General features: G+C 25.6%; 2 protein-coding genes across 2 annotated transcripts; both read right to left on the reverse strand.

Annotated features, from left to right (window-relative positions):
* Positions 1-3,747: 3,747 nt before the first annotated feature.
* LOC112694326 (zinc finger MYM-type protein 6-like) lies at positions 3,748-5,127 on the reverse strand. Its single transcript, XM_025569764.1, has 3 exons — positions 5,063-5,127; positions 4,216-4,435; positions 3,748-3,981 (listed from the first exon to the last, which is right to left on the reverse strand). Exons 1-3 carry the CDS (start codon positions 5,125-5,127, stop codon positions 3,748-3,750), a joined length of 519 nt encoding a protein of 172 aa, XP_025425549.1.
* A 3,182-nt stretch (positions 5,128-8,309) lies between these two features.
* LOC112694344 (mitoguardin) lies at positions 8,310-16,867 on the reverse strand. Its single transcript, XM_025569783.1, has 10 exons — positions 16,491-16,867; positions 11,713-11,872; positions 11,479-11,640; positions 11,211-11,401; positions 11,028-11,129; positions 10,546-10,643; positions 9,776-9,944; positions 9,038-9,271; positions 8,806-8,976; positions 8,310-8,608 (listed from the first exon to the last, which is right to left on the reverse strand). The coding sequence occupies exons 1-10, from the start codon at positions 16,569-16,571 to the stop codon at positions 8,447-8,449; spliced, it is 1,530 nt and encodes a 509-aa protein (XP_025425568.1). The 5' UTR covers positions 16,572-16,867; the 3' UTR covers positions 8,310-8,446.

The raw sequence follows: 16,867 nt of genomic DNA on the forward strand, positions 1-16,867 counted from the left end.
TTTAGTAATAATAAGATTACTAGTAATAATAATTCTAAGTAAAACATTTCTTTAACTAAAAATCTAAATTGTAAGTTATAATTTTTTATACGCATATTTTATTTTAACATTTCTCCGATTAGAACTGCATTTTACAATTTGTCTTCGAAATATTAAAATATACTAACTTTTCGCCAATTTCTGGTCGTTACTATACATGGGCAATCTAGGGTCAACAAATCAAAAAGCAACCTGTAACATAAAACTGATAAAATAAAAATGTATACGTAAGTAACACAAAATACTCCACACGGACGAAGCCGGGTTATGCAGCTAGTATATATACCAGTATATATAAATAAATTACGTGTCGTACTGATTTTGACGAGACGGAAACAGTAGGTCTGGAGTAAAATATAAAATATTATGTTTTTAATTCGGCTCTCCCTGATGGTATACACCTAATCGTTTCTTCTTGACATCGTCGTTACGAATTTTGATTGATACTGTTCGCGATGATTATACGTTTTTCCATCTCCAATTTATCAACCGACGCGTCTTTTTGTACTGATGTTCTGACAACTCCGCGCGTCTCGCGGTACTCGGAAGGGTTTTTATTTTATTTGTATTTTATTTTTTTCGTTTGCCCGCCTCGGTCCTGTGCGGCGCCCGCGTTTCACCGTCGTACTCGCATAATAGTTACATAAAAGGTGCGCGGTAAAAAATAGATAGGTACGGGTGGCGGAGTCGTGTATTTTTTGTCCGTCGGCAAAGCGTTGTGCACGAACCGTCCGAGAACTGGGACAAGTCGCAGATTCAAAATTTATTTTTTTAGGTTAGACGTTTTTTATATATATATATATATACGTTATTGTTGGACGATGAATAATAGTGTAATAACAATAGTGTAGATCATTAATAGTTCTAAAAAACAATGTTATTATTAGGGTCCATTTTGCATCGCAGTGCTATCAAGGGTAACCTCTTTTTAAACTCTAGGAACGTTTTTACTATAGTGATTTTGATTGGAACGGGATTCGGAAGGATAAGAGGTGAACGTCATACTGATCAATAATGTACGGCAAAATGTTTTACAGCAAAAAAGCTGTAATACTTGAAAAATGTAACATAAAAACAAAAAAAAAGGATCCAAAATAACCAAAAAATCATTAATATAAAAAAAAAAACGCAAAAAAAGTAAAACAAAATGTCGTGAATTTTATTCTAAGTAGTATAAATCAAATTTGTAGCTGACATAGTTTAGTTTTAGAGCAAGTTTTAGAAAAAAAAAACAAATGCCTTCAAAATCCGTCTTTAGTTATAATAATATTATATTGTAGTATAATATAATTAATGTAGGTTCATTTCAAATAATATTATAATTGTTTGTAAATGTTATCAGTGTCAGATCTGGGAAATTTGACGCCCGGGGCAAATAAAAATGCAGTGCCCTTACGTGGGTGGAAATAAGGGATACATCGGGTGTCAACGCAAAACCAAATATTTTAACACAAGTCAAAAAGTAGGTATATTTTTAAATAGAAATATTTGTATTGAAACCATTGTTTTCATATATATTATTTATAAGGTACAGAATATTTTACTTGAAAATCATTAAAAAATATCAAAACATAAATTAAAAATCTCTCGGAGACTTTAAATTTAAAAAAAAAATTGTATTTCCGAACAATTTTATACTTCAACATCAATTTTTCTAACTTTTTAGGTAGAGAAACCATTAATTTTGTCATTGTAAGTGATTTGTTTTTGCAATCATATTTTCCACGGTTATAGACAAGTGGTTAAGTCTTGCTCGCTCTACAATATATCGTAGGCAGATGCAGACTGGCCCGGAAGTATACTGGACAGGAGGGCGGTGCCTTGTCGTATGATTATATCGGTACATAAATATAGTCAGGGGTTAAAGGAAGATACGCAAAGTCCCCCTACCTATCGCAGCGCTTACAAAGCATCTCTTTTAATATTTTTCCGAAAAGTTTACTGAAACGCTCAACCGTTTGTTAAAAATTATACACAACAAAACAGTTGAAAAATTAGCTTTTTGCAATTCAGTTGATGCCACTAGGTATTGACAGTGTTCTAGAAGAAAACTAGCTCGTATTAAACATTAATTATATATTATATACTTATAACGTATAAGTATACATTTTTTTCGTTTTTTTCTATTTTATTAAAATATATTTACAATCTGTTATTTAAAACAGTAAGTTAATAATTTACTTGTTTATACATTTTTACAGCACATGAATGGTTTGTGGAGGAAATTGTTCATTAACAACTTCTTCTAATACATATACCTATTTGTAATTAATCGTAATTACCTATCGAAATTGTCGATAAACGATAATCGAAATTATCGAAAAACCTGTCAGTTTTTTTTTTTTTTTAACCCTGAATATAGTAATACGATATTATAGAATATACAACAAAACGTAGGCGTCGTTCAGAGCATAATCGTGAAGTTGCATCAGCCAGGCATATTGAATTATATTTTCAATTCGGTTGTGGTCTTAAAACAATTGTTAAAACACTATCAGTCGAGCGACTCATCGTAAACATGCGCGTCGCCCATTTACTTGTTCAACGGGCCCCGGTACTTCATCGGTCATCTACGTGTGTGGGCTGGTAAAAAGGGAAGCAGAGAAAGCTCGACTGTAACCGTATGCTGACTTACACGTAGCCGCAAACAGCCCCAAAACAGTAGATATTAGGTTTCCCGTTCGCGTCGAAAAATATTTTAGTACTATCGGTAACCATCATTGATTACACCCATACGTATTTATTTTTATCAAAACTATTCATTTTATGTGTTGCACATTAGCTCAAGTCGTGGTTTTTGCATAATTATATGAAATTTAATATAATTGAAATCTGTGAGACTGTACCATTGCGGTTTCTGTGCAGTTATAAAACCTGTGTAGTTTCAAGAATTTTTTGTTAGAAAATAAAAGAATTGCTCTTCTCATAACGAATAATTGGTGTTTGTAATAATTAGGGAACAGATTTATATTCAAATGCATTTATGTATTGGATTAAGTTTTTTTAAATCTAATGATAATTGTCCCCGATTTTGATCATTCTCATAAAAATAACATTCATTTTACTTTGCATATTTTGCATATTCCATGCATATTTGTAGTTTAATAGTGCATATTTTTATTACACATATATTTGTTTTATCTTATATTTTCACGTTCACAGTCACATACTATAGATACCTACAATGAAGACCGGTCATTATAGCCAAAAATAAAATGGCATACTTATATGCAACATACGAGTATATACAAATTATCATATTAATATAAATCAGGGATGGAAAACCTTTTGAACACTACGTGCGCAAAATTACCTTTTTTTTATATATATATATATATAGAGCGTGCCATGAAAAAAATATTATATTTTGTTATATTATAATTTGATTTTATAATTAATGTATTAGTATAAAAAGGATAGTTTAGGTACATAATAATAATAATATATAATAAATAATAATAATTATTAAAATAATATTGCTTTATTAATTATTTATTTTGATGTGATTTTTGTTGTAGAACACTTGATGTCAATTCGTTGATATTTGGTTTATAGTTAGTAACTTTTAATAAACTACATAATAAACCGCACATGCAGCACTACATTCATCAGTTAATCGGTTTCTTAAATCTGATTTTATAAAATTCATTTCTAAAAATAGTGACTGGCATGAATAAGTTAAAGAAAATATAGACAAAACAGCTAATGCTACTTTTTTAAAGTGGAATAATCTTTCGGAATTTCATTCCATACTTTCAAAATCTTGTCCCCTATGTTTACGACCAATTTGCCTATTGTCCTATCACGCTGAATTTTTTCTAATTCATTTCTCAGTATAACGGATTTTTCTTTCCATATGGTACTCGACTGAAAATCTACAAGCTGCATTTTAAAAGCATCTAAATTCAACCATTCTAACACTTTTAAGTTGAGTTTTTCTAACTACAATGTGTTTGGATAAATAATAATTTTCATGGTTTCTTCAAATTCTTTAAACTGAGTAAAGCGTGTAGAGAATTCATTCATAGCTGTCTCAATAATATTTGAAAATTCTTGGATACGATGAGTAATATCAGGTTTATTAAAAATTTCCAATTCCGAAATAAACTTTTTAAGGTTAGGAAAATATTTGAAATTTTTGTTTATTATGTCACGGTTAAATATTTTTAATTTTACCAGAAATGCTTGTATCATATCAAACATACAAGTAATTATTTCATTATCACCTTGTAGTTTAATATTCAAATTATTTAAATGCTGGGTGAAATCTGCAAAGAACATCAATCTGGCTATCCACTCCAAGTCAGATAATTCTTCATGTATTTGATTTTGTTCGTCCAAAAACTTCTTAATTTCGTCAGAGCATTCAATACACCTTTGGAGAACATTGCCACAACTAAGCCAGCGAACATCATTGAACATAAATAAACCTCGTTTAATAATCGTCAATGACCGATAAAAGCCATATGCTAAAAATATTTTTACCTATTACCTATAATATTATATATTATATGATACATAATAGTAAAAATTTTCGCGTGACATATCGAGCACGCGTGCCATGGATTTGCCATCACTGATATAGATATATTCATATGATAGATTTGAACACTTGAACTTGACAGAATTACGAAAACCAAACAGTCAGTGCGTGCATTCGTGCGTATATTTTTACGTAAAAAACTGTCGCAGTCTTTGTGTCCAGTAATTTTATTCTATTATTCGTTCGTAACTTTAAAATGCCTAGAGTAAAAACACTAATTATGAGTCGTTTACAGATATACGTATACGAGCAAAAAAATATTTATAAAACCAATGGTTCAATTTTGTATTACAACATGTGTGAAATTTTTACATAATTTAAAAAAAATATATTTTTGATTTAATTTTAAGTGCATATTTTGTAGCATATTACAGAAAATAATGTTTTGGCGGCTAAGCCCCTCTCTAGCCGCCAACCAATTACGCTTAGGGTCAGAAAGTAAGACCGCTATTATATCTGGGATATTGGGCCGGATCCTACCCAGTCCATCTCTGTTCGATCGCACAAGACCACGGGGCCATTTGTTCAATGCCATCCCGGTACATGTCCGTATAATGTAACAATAACAAATAACGATCGGAAAACAATAACAGATTCAATCGTACGTATTTCGTTGCTGTGATCATAAAAACCGCATTTGCTTCGCACATCAACAAAACGCGTTCCATATATCTATCACCATTGATCATAATATTGAGGATAATCAATTTTTACAGTGCTCAACCGATTTTGACCTTCACTTTGTACAAGATAATATCGGTTATCATCGCATCAACTTCTATCTATAGTACAGTACATTATTAAATATCTTAATTAATCCTACACAATGAAAAAAAAACGATCTTATTCGACAGCATTAACTGATTTAATTGATCAAATAATAATTTTAAATAGTACTTGGATACAAAATTACAAATACAATAAATAATAATAATCATCTATAATATGATATTGTCGTTCAATTTAATTGTATTTAATTAAAATTAGATCACAGTAAGATGTTATGGTTCAATTATGCTCTTTAAAATTGACATTTTAAGTGTTTTCAGTAAATGAATGTTTTCAATTTTTCCTCAGTCGTGAATATTTTAAAACTTTTTATTTTCTCTTTTAATATTATTATAGTACAATTTTTTTTTCAATTTTTTACGTTCATATAGATTTATACTAGGTATGATCATTATCAAAATAATATTGTTGTCAGTATAACCTATGAAATATAATATAAAAGTATACTAAATAAATACAATATAATAAATACAATAAACACATGAAATTCAATATTATAATCTAGAATATAAATTAATCTACATAACAAAGAACTTAAATAAATCTACTTGAACTATATCCTATATGAAACAAGAATAATTTAATACAAATATATAATAAATCAATTATTTTACAAACTTTCCAAAGAATTTTAAATTTAACACAATATATTTTTTTATAAAAAAAAAAACCAAAATTTGGTTCACATGATTATTTCAAAATGAACAAAACGAGTAATTATACTAAAAATAATAATACTTAATTAAAAGGATGATGTGGTTCCAGTAACATAAAATTAATTTAATATTGAACAAATTACGAGTCTTAATTTTTATACTTTTATTATGTATACATTACAAAATGCTTAATTTATTACTTTTTTCGTATCTATTGATATTTCATAGAATTTTTATTAACTGTCTATTAAAATCAAATCAGTAAGACCATGAATTACACTATAAATCTTAATGTACATTTTTTAAGATTAAGGGTAGATTGCATAAAGACCAATCTGTAAATGTATTAATGAATATTTATTTATTCAATAAACTGCTCTGAAAAATATAATACACCGTAATGCACAAAATTATATTAAATTAATATTAATCAAGGTTACCAAATAAATAATACCATTTAATTAATTAAATATTTGCTTATATTTATATGCTTATATATTAAACACTTGCATTTTCAAATCGGTTTAAATTATAAAATAAGAAATTGGATTTTCTACCATATTTACCGATCTGTAAAATCTACAAAGATATTTACACTAATGGGCGTTCAATCAATATGCAATTTCCTTCAACTTATCATAAAAACCATTAAAGTGACTTTCTATATATCACAAATTAATGTTTATGCAACCATCCCCAAAACAGGCAATCAGCATAATAATACAATAAATATTATTTGCATTCCGTTTTAAATAAACATTATTACTAAATTATAACATATAACAATGAAAATTATTAATTTCACTAACCAAAAACCTCAAAGTAAAATATAATATAATAACTAAATGTAATATCAAATTAGACATTAATGAACACTACAGAAGTAATTTAATGACTTTTTTATGCATTAAAATTATTTAACTGAATATTATTGTGGTAAATAACAAAAACATTTTTAACTCATATAACAAAGTATTTTAAATTAAATTAAAAAAAAGAAATAATATATAAAGAAATATATCATTTATAACTTACTAATTAAACAAAGAATATCACTGGTACTAATAATGTTAAGATACTGTTAAGGTAATCAATGTTTACTAATTTACTAATTTACTAAGTGTTTACTAATAAACACATAGCAGGGGCGAGTTTTATCACTAACCAAGGGAGGGGCTAATGGAGGTTTAAGAATTTAGTTAGTTGGTTTTTTAAATCTATATAAAATTTTAAATTACAGAATATGTTTTTGAGTCCCTCATAAGTAAGTCATTTTTTTTCACAATAATGACAAAGTTTAAATAGTTACATTATTGGTATCAATTTTAATCACTGGTACTAATAATGTTAAGATATTGTTAAAGTAATCAATGTTACACTAAGTCTGTGAATAAATAATAGTCAGAACATAAATCTTAAGTTACAAGTCTTTAAACAGTCATGACAGTTGTTGAGCCAGAAATTCTCAAAAAAAAAGGTTAGTTATACAATTGTTTATACCTCATTTTAAGAATATATTTAAAAACCTTCAAATGTAACGAAATAACAAAATCATAACACACTCTTGATACCTCCATTATCAAAGCAAATACCATTATTCGCATTATAAAATATTGGTATTATTTGATAGTTAATTTTACAATTAAAAGTATTTTGTGCTTTTTATTCAAAAATACAATGAAAACATTTTAGTATGAATCCAAACCACAAATACAAAAAATAAATAAATATTTTAAACATAATACATTCAATACAAACAAAGTATTATCTAATACAACTAATAGCTTTTATATAATTTTTCAGTATTCATATAAAATAATTTCTATTGCTATCAAACTTAAATTGTATATATATATATATATATATATATATATATGTATGTATGTATGTATGTATGTATGTATGTATGTATGTATGTATGTAATTATAAACTTTAAAAATAATAGGTAAAAATTAGAATAAACATCATTATGGCTCACAATAGAAGTTACAATAATTTTAAATTATTTTGAACTAAAAAGAAATATTCATTATAGTTGTCTCTTTGGTCATTTTATTATTTAAATTGAAAAAAACTAATAGAATTATCAAATTTAATACTGTAATAAAATACTAAATAAAACAAGGTATTAGAAATCGATCATAAAAATATTAGACACAACTTAATTTAATAAACATTAATTATACAATTAAGAATTTATTATTGCTTTATAAATTGATCAAAATAAGTTGAAGGTTTCATATAATTAAATAATTTATGCATAAGTATACAATATAATTATATACAAAAAAATTATTAAAAACAAATAACGTTTCCAATGTGTTAAAATACAATTAATATACAGTCATATGATTTATTACCTTACATTATGGTAACCTCACATAGTTATGTTTTTGATCTAAATTTTGAGATCAAAACTTAACTCTTAATATCTAAAGTACATTTCATTTCAATCATTTTATTGATGTTCTCTGCTCTTATTTTAAATTGTTCAAATATATCTTTCGATAATTCTTCTTTTGTAGTGTACCGACATTTTTCAAAGCTGAATATATCACGCATCAATTCAATGACTTGGTCCTAGAAAAACATTTATTTACATAAACTATTTTTAATAAAATAATCATACTAATCGTATTATTATATTTGATTCACAATATTAATTAAGGTACCAAATTAATTAATACATACTTGTGAAAATAAACACTAAATAATATGTAAATAAACTGTGCACAATTGATAAAAAAAAAATATTCGCACAAAATAAATTCACATACTTTGAAATACAGACATATTCTATTCAGTTCTTCATCTGGACCTAGGAAACCCCATGCAAGTAGTGGTGACATCTGTTCAGAAATATTGTAAAAATGGTGCATGAAACCATTAGGATATTTCAATTTACTGCGTTTGGCACGTAGAACTGACCACACTGCAGTTGATAAAGCCTAATAGAAATAATATAATCAACATCACAGAACAACCCTAACAAGTATAATTTTAAATTACAGTTTCTTTAAACCCTTTTGACAACCAACGATTTTGTATAACAGCAATCACTGATGACGGTGGAGATTCAAGATCTTCAAATGCGTCCATCAAAATGTAGTCCATCACAATATCATAAAATGTCATTTTTTTCACACCTCTAGCCGATAATTCAGCTTCAGCTTCTAACCAGTGTGCATCAAATTTTGCCCAACTTAACATTTCTTCATATGCAAGAAGAAAATCTTTAGGATCCTAAAACAAATTATGTTTAAATATGTGCTTAGTTTACTAATAAACACATAGCAGGGGCGAGTTTTATCACTAACCAAGGGAGGGGCTAATGGAGGTTTAAGAATTTAGTTAGTTGGTTTTTTAAATCTATATAAAATTTTAAATTACAGAATATGTTTTTGAGTCCCTCATAAGTAAGTCATTTTTTTTCACAATAATGACAAAGTTTAAATAGTTACATTATTGGTATCAATTTTAATCTGAAACCATTTTAAAATATAGGTAAATACATATAATTAACGACAAAAGTGAGCTATTTATTTATAAAAAAATATATAAAATAGATACCATATTCATCAATGACCATTGACGATATTTTATTATAATTATTAATATATAATAATACTTTGCTTTGTAAAATAGATAGCTTAGTCCCAAGGAGGGGGGCTAATGCCCTCTTAGCCACTCCCTTAAATCTGCCCGTGACACATAGTTAAAATATAAGTACAATTAAATATGGATTACTTTTTCAGCAAACAAAAATATATCAGTAAGTATACGTCTTCCACAGTCAGCAAACCACATTGAGTTGTTTTCAGTCTTGAATAAGTACTCAAAAGATTGTCGAATACAATGTAATTTACATACATATTCTTTATCAGATGCACAGTTTACTAGTGTTGTACGATAATTTCTAAAAAAAAAAAACAAAAAATTGAATTCAAACCTCAATTTAATATTTCACATTTGTACAGTAGAGATATTTTGTTTTATTTATTTTTATTTTATTCTTCAAAAAAAAATAAAAGACCTCACTAAACATGTTCATATAAATTATATACACTTAAATTTAAATTATTATCTCCTTTTTTTTAAAAAAAGATTTTTAGTTTAAATATTAATTTTTAAGTTCAGACGTTTTTATTGTTTATTTTAATAATTAATGAAACCTATGCGAGGAATAAAGAAGAATAATATAATAAATCTTAAAATTAATATCAATTAAAGAATTATATAATCAGAAAATTATTATAAAAACAAGATTGAAAACCAAGTATTGTTTTAACTGAAAAATAATCATCAATTATTAATATTAATTTTATTTATCATGAATTATACATGAATAAATTGATTAAAATCAAATCAAGAAAATTAGACACACTAGTGTACATTATACACATTAAGTGATATTCCTAATTTAAAATATTTTGATAAATGCTTGATAAAAACTAAATCATTGCAGTTTAAAGATTTATTTAAAATAAATAAATAATATTTAACAAATAATCATATACCTGCATGATATTCCTTCGTTCTCTGCATATTTCATAGCATTTTGATATAAATAATAGTTATCAAAGTTTAAATCTTCAAATTCTCTTAAATTTGCCACCTAAAATATTATAATGCTAAATTAGTTAAGTTACATGTAATATGTAATACTTTTAAATAACTTGATAATAACTCAATAGATACACGATGTACATTAACCTGTATAATTTTAAATACAAACTATTCTTAAATATATAATTTTTGTTTTTAATTAAATTAAAATACTGTAAAATAATATTAAAATCTAGTTTTAGACACAAAATTTAATTTTTACTAACAAAACTACTGCTTATAATAAATATTAAAGAAATACAAATATTAAAAAAAAAAAAAAATAAGTTATTTTTTTATTAATAAACAATAGAACATTAGTTCTTATGTGAACAGAAACTATGTTCGACTTAAATTCTATAGTAATAAATAAATTATCCTGAAAATACATTACATCTGTGCGCGCTGATACAAAACTGTCAACTGATGATCGACGATCGTCGAACCTTGTACAATCAGCATTTCCATTACGTTGAACTCGAAATAATACTGATCTCTAGGTTGAACAGAAAAGTTGAGATGAAATGCAACTTTTTATGTGTACATAGTTTAAAACGTTTAACTATCTAACACTTACCTGATCTAGAAAAAGAAGTTGACATTGATCTTGTAAAGAGTATGCAGAATCCACCAACAGTTGAAGTTCTTTACAAAATTGAGAATCTTCAGTGGACATAAGTTTATTAGAAACATTGTTCGAGTTATTTCCGGAAAATGCTGATAATGCATCTTCCCAAAATGATATACTACAAGCTAATGATTCCATTCCTAAAAATATTAAATAACAATTATGAAATCAACTTGAAAATACAATTTTTATGAACAATATTTAATATATTTATTACCCATTACACCCAATTGTTGAGGAGCAGTATACTTCACTTCAGATGTTTTGCAATGACCAGGAGAATCTTGAGTTGAAGATACCACAGAGGTTTGCCGGTTGGTTGATTTAATACTTGGGCTCAGTGATCTATGACTTGTTCTAAAAATTCTAAAACTAGACACTAGAATATAAAAATTAAAATAACTGATTAAAATAACTACCTATATATTTATTAATCAATAACAATATTTACCGGAAGGTATGTCCATATTTGCTTTTCTCTTATCATAAGAGAAATGTTTAATAACTGGTGCTGATTCTCTAGAATACTTTCTTCTTTTCCAATAGTTTCCTAACACTACCAATAAGGTAGTGCTGATGGCCAACCCCACTGAAATAGATACTCGGAAACCCTAAAATAGTCAAAATTATATTAATTAATAAATGATATTTTAAGAATATGAACAAACTTATTGCAATCATTAGTTATTAAGTTAAATCAATTGATGAAAAAATAAATAAATATACTAATGAATTATAAATACAAATATTAACTTATAAACAAACTAAATAATTCGCTTAAGACCCTTTGATTCTTATGTCAGTATTGATTAAAAATTAAACATTAATTTGTAATGCTTTTAATCAGGACATACAACTAAAAATTATTTTAATATAATTAATAAATTACAATAATAATTTAAAATATATAAATAAGTTTTCAATAGTTATTTCACTCAAAAGCTTTGGAAATTGACTGCATTATTCAATGGCATCACAGAATTTTTTCAATTGAGCCACTCCCCTCATTTAAAAAGTCCTTCAACTAGAAAATAAAAATTTGCTGAAAATATTTATACATTTTTAACAATCAAAGTCTTGAGAATTTTAAATATTTAAACTCTTGAATTTTCTTTTTCTTTAAAAAAAAAAAAAAAAATTACTAAGAAAGTAAATATGTGTATAAATTATTATATTAAATCAGTCTTAAGAAATATTAATGTTGTAGTGATAATGTGTTTTCATATTAATCACAAAGCAACAGATTAAATTAGTTATAAAATAATAAAAATAAAAAAATAAAGTATAACAAAATAAATAAAAAAATATTAAAATTAAATGGAATATTGGTTTTTTTATCAGGAGCCTACAACCAAAATGTAAAAACTTTGTTAAAACAATTTTTGTAATATTTTATATTATAAATTTGAGTACCTTAAAAAAAAAAGTAAATCGTATTAAGTACATTGAAAATTATTTATATATTCAAATATATAATTTTAATGAACAGTTATGAAAAGTCAATTAAATTGAGAAATGCTAAAAATTACAAAAATTTGCCCTACAAATATTTAGATTTTAATTTATAATTGCATTAAACAAATTTTAATCAACATCGCAAAATAAATCAAACAAAGAAAAAAAAAAGTTGCAACAACTTCCAAGCCCTAAAAATAATTTTAAATAAACTTTTTATATGTACTACTATCACCTTATTTTCCAAAAATTTTAATTCAAACAATTTACTAGAAAAAAATGAAAATGTAAACATAATTATAGTTTCACAAAATTAACTACCGTTAAATGTACATAAAAAACTTTACTTCTTGGCAAACGTTTAAATCTAAATATTGGTAAAATAAAAATACGACAAAAGATTAATATACACAATTTCTTACATTATTATATAAAAAAATAAAAAAAAAAAAAACCATAAATGGATTGGTAACATTTTTCTGACCAAGAAATAAACTATATAAACACTGATTATGAAATCAGTCTTGCTCAATCTTAATATGCTACAATAATGTTTCTTTAACTTAAAAATAAACTTAAAAAACAGAACAAAATGTTTGCACCCATGTTTGCATATTTAATTTTTAAGACATAAATAAAAAGTTTATGTTAATGATTTAAATCATCATCAATTATATTATTAATTTTAATCAGTAATTTGCAGTTAGTTTTTTTTAAAAATTATTCAACTCGAAGAAACATTTTAAAGCTCAGATTGTAATAATGGTTTTGTCACTGTTTTTAAATGTTAAGCTTGACTTGTATGAACCATTTTCAGACAATGCATTATTGAGAATATCAAAATTAGTAGATTTATTATTTAAATTGAATAATCATTTGGATATTACCAAAATGTTAATATGAAGTATATTTGAGTGATTCACTAATATTCATTAAAACGAGTCAATGGTTTATTTTTAGGAAGAAATGTAAAAGAAAACTAAGAAATATAGTTACATATATATATATATATAGTATACAAACATATAAATTCTTATACAAAATGATATACAAAAAATTAGTAGTATATAAAAGTCTGCTAATTGTCTTTATAATAAAATGCACAAAAGTAATACAAAAAATAAAAAATAAAAAAAATACTGAAAAATGTACTGCATAAATATAGACCATTTATTTTTATTATATCTATTTTCTATTTAGTTCTAAAAAATTATTTTTATTTTTAATTAAACTACCTACTTAATAATTATATGATATTAAGTTGGCCATATGATAAATCATAAAAAGATTGTAAACTAAATTTGGCAGATCACTTTTTTTCGTTGGCAGCTGAACAAATATTTTTGAGTGCATTAGTTCAATTTAATGTTATTATTAATAGTAACATATAACATATACAAAAATCTAAATAATTTAACAACCATAATACATAATTTTTTAACAATAAAAATAAATATTACTCGTAATAAATACATTTGAAAAGATATAGGAACTAATTAAAAAAATGTACATTTAATTTTTTTTTATCATTCATTGTATTGTCATAATCTTTAACTTACATTTTTATAAATTAGAGTGAATTTCAATTTTTTCAAAATTCTAATAAATGTATATGTAAACAACATATTTTTCCTGCCTATTACTATACCTGTAAATTAGTAAATAATATAGTACAATATTCTTTAGTCAAATGTCGCTGTCAAGTTTTTCGTCATCTCAAAATATATTGAAATTCCTTTGAACCTACCATTACACTCAATAACATTTATTCATGATAACTCAATGTAAATTCTGCTTTTTGTTATCTCAAACACACAAATAATATTTTTATTACTGTAAGAAGAGAAAATTGTATAGTATATTCAGTACTAGCACATTTGAAGTCAATATTTGTAGTTTTTCATATACACATTATATTGTCAATATAATGAAATGAAAAAATAAGGATAAATTAAATATTCTGAATATGTCGGACAAAGTTCATTTGATAAAGTTAGTTGAAAAAGGTAGCCGTAAAAAATATGAAATCGCCAATGAATTCAATATTCCATCAAATACATTATTGTCAATTATTAAAAAGAAAGATAAAATGTTCAATTATGTCAATCTCATTTAAATATCGATAAATGTTTATTAAAATAATTTACTCAGTGCCGAGATAAAAACATACCGTATAGATTTTTAAAAAAATGTATTTATTAAATATTGTAGTTTGTTGATATTTTTGAAAATTAGTATTCTAAGTATTCAAATTATGTATTTTTTTTAAGTTCTTAAATTTTTTTAATAAAACTCAATATTTTAAATTTGTTGATATATCAAACTATTTCCAGTTCCCCTTTAGATTTTATGTAACAAGAATCTGCAGTACTAACATTAGATACATTAAATATGTACAATTTTAAAGTTAAACAAATAATTATGAAATTAAATGTTTGATTTAAACAGGTTTAAATACATATTATTTCTTGTTAACCAAACTAAACACATGTGAAAACCTATTCACTGTTAATATTAATATTAAATCTTTATCATAGACAAAAACTAACATTCTAATTTTATTTTTTTTATAAACGTAAGTGAATTATGTGATTAATGATAATAAATATACAACTTATAATACATTGTACAATTCAACCAATCATGAGTAGGTACTTGACATTTCTATGACTTACATAAAATAACTTCTACTGAATAATAAATAGTTTAATATATTAGAGAAATTGGAATAAAGAATAATTTTTTATAGTATAAAATACTAAAATATCATACAATTTCAATATATTTATGTCTATAACTACATAAAAGTATCCTACCTAACATGTAAAGCATCCTCAAAAATGTTTATTATTTATATTTAAATTTAGTTCAATGTATGATATAAAATAAAGACAATAATATTTCCTACATTAACAAACTTATTAACTTTTACCAGACTTAAAAAAAAAAGTAACAAAAAATAAGAAAAACTAAATAGTGTTTCCTTGTTTAACAATATTTAAAAAAAAAAATAATTATTAATAAATAGATAATTATTAAATCAAATATTATTAAATTGTTACTACATTATTTTTCAACGTATTAAATATTAAAATAATCTTAATTCTTAGTTATAAAATAAAATAAAATATAATTTAAATGATCAGTATAAAATATAAAAGGAAATAAATAGGTAAAACACTTAACAGAAAATTGATGTACCTAACACATATTAGAGGTACAATCGACATTATTATAAATCATAAAAGTCAGGGAAAAGTTGCATAATTAACAAGAAAATAAAATTATTCCATATTTATTACCAGGTATTAAATTGATAGATACTGGTCATGAATTGGAAACAAGTGGCTGTAAAACAAAAATTAAAATAATGTTATAGTATGCCTTGGGACTGTCAGAAATGTTGGCTGATGATTTTTGTAAGATTATTTAATTCTAGTATCTGGTGGTTAGAAGGAACGACCAACGGTAGACATTCCATACCTCCATGACCATATCAAGATTCCAAAATGAGTTTCCCACAAAGTATGTCGAATGTTATTGTACTATTTGATAATTCTAAAACTTGTTTATTAATCCTTTAACAGTATTTCTAAAGATTTGGATATTAATTACATTTGTTTGTGCAATCCATCAAGTATAAGCCACAGTATTTTAATAAAACTTAATTTACAAAAAAGTCAATGGCACAGGGGCTACCGAAAGAAGGGCCATCGCTATGTGGGCAACAGTCACGTAGACCACAAGAAGGAAAACATAATGGATCCGACTTACGTGTTCAGAGATATGCTTTCTCAACAGCCCGGTGAGCTTGGTCAGCGGGTACAGAACGAGTGCGGACTTTTTGCCGCACATGATTCGAAAACTGACACGGGATCAACGGTCTCCGGCGAACGCATAACAGATACGAAACATGATTATAACACCAGGCGGCGGGCGGGCAAGGGGGTTCCTCGGAGAAGATATTGAAAATCTCGGTTATTGAAGAAAACCCATAGAGCTGAAAGTACTGGACATGAAAAGGGCTGCCGGAACGCAGGGTTACGCGATGATGTTGTACAAAGTATCGTTTCCGCCGTCCGTATCAGCGGACCGCGACCGACCAGTTATCACACGTGATAAGAGATTGCCGTGATTATCGGGCCGGTTCG

Source organism: Sipha flava, unplaced genomic scaffold (assembly GCF_003268045.1).
Source record: "Sipha flava isolate LNK unplaced genomic scaffold, YSA_version1 127_pilon_pilon, whole genome shotgun sequence".
NCBI classification, from domain to species: domain Eukaryota; kingdom Metazoa; phylum Arthropoda; class Insecta; order Hemiptera; family Aphididae; genus Sipha; species Sipha flava.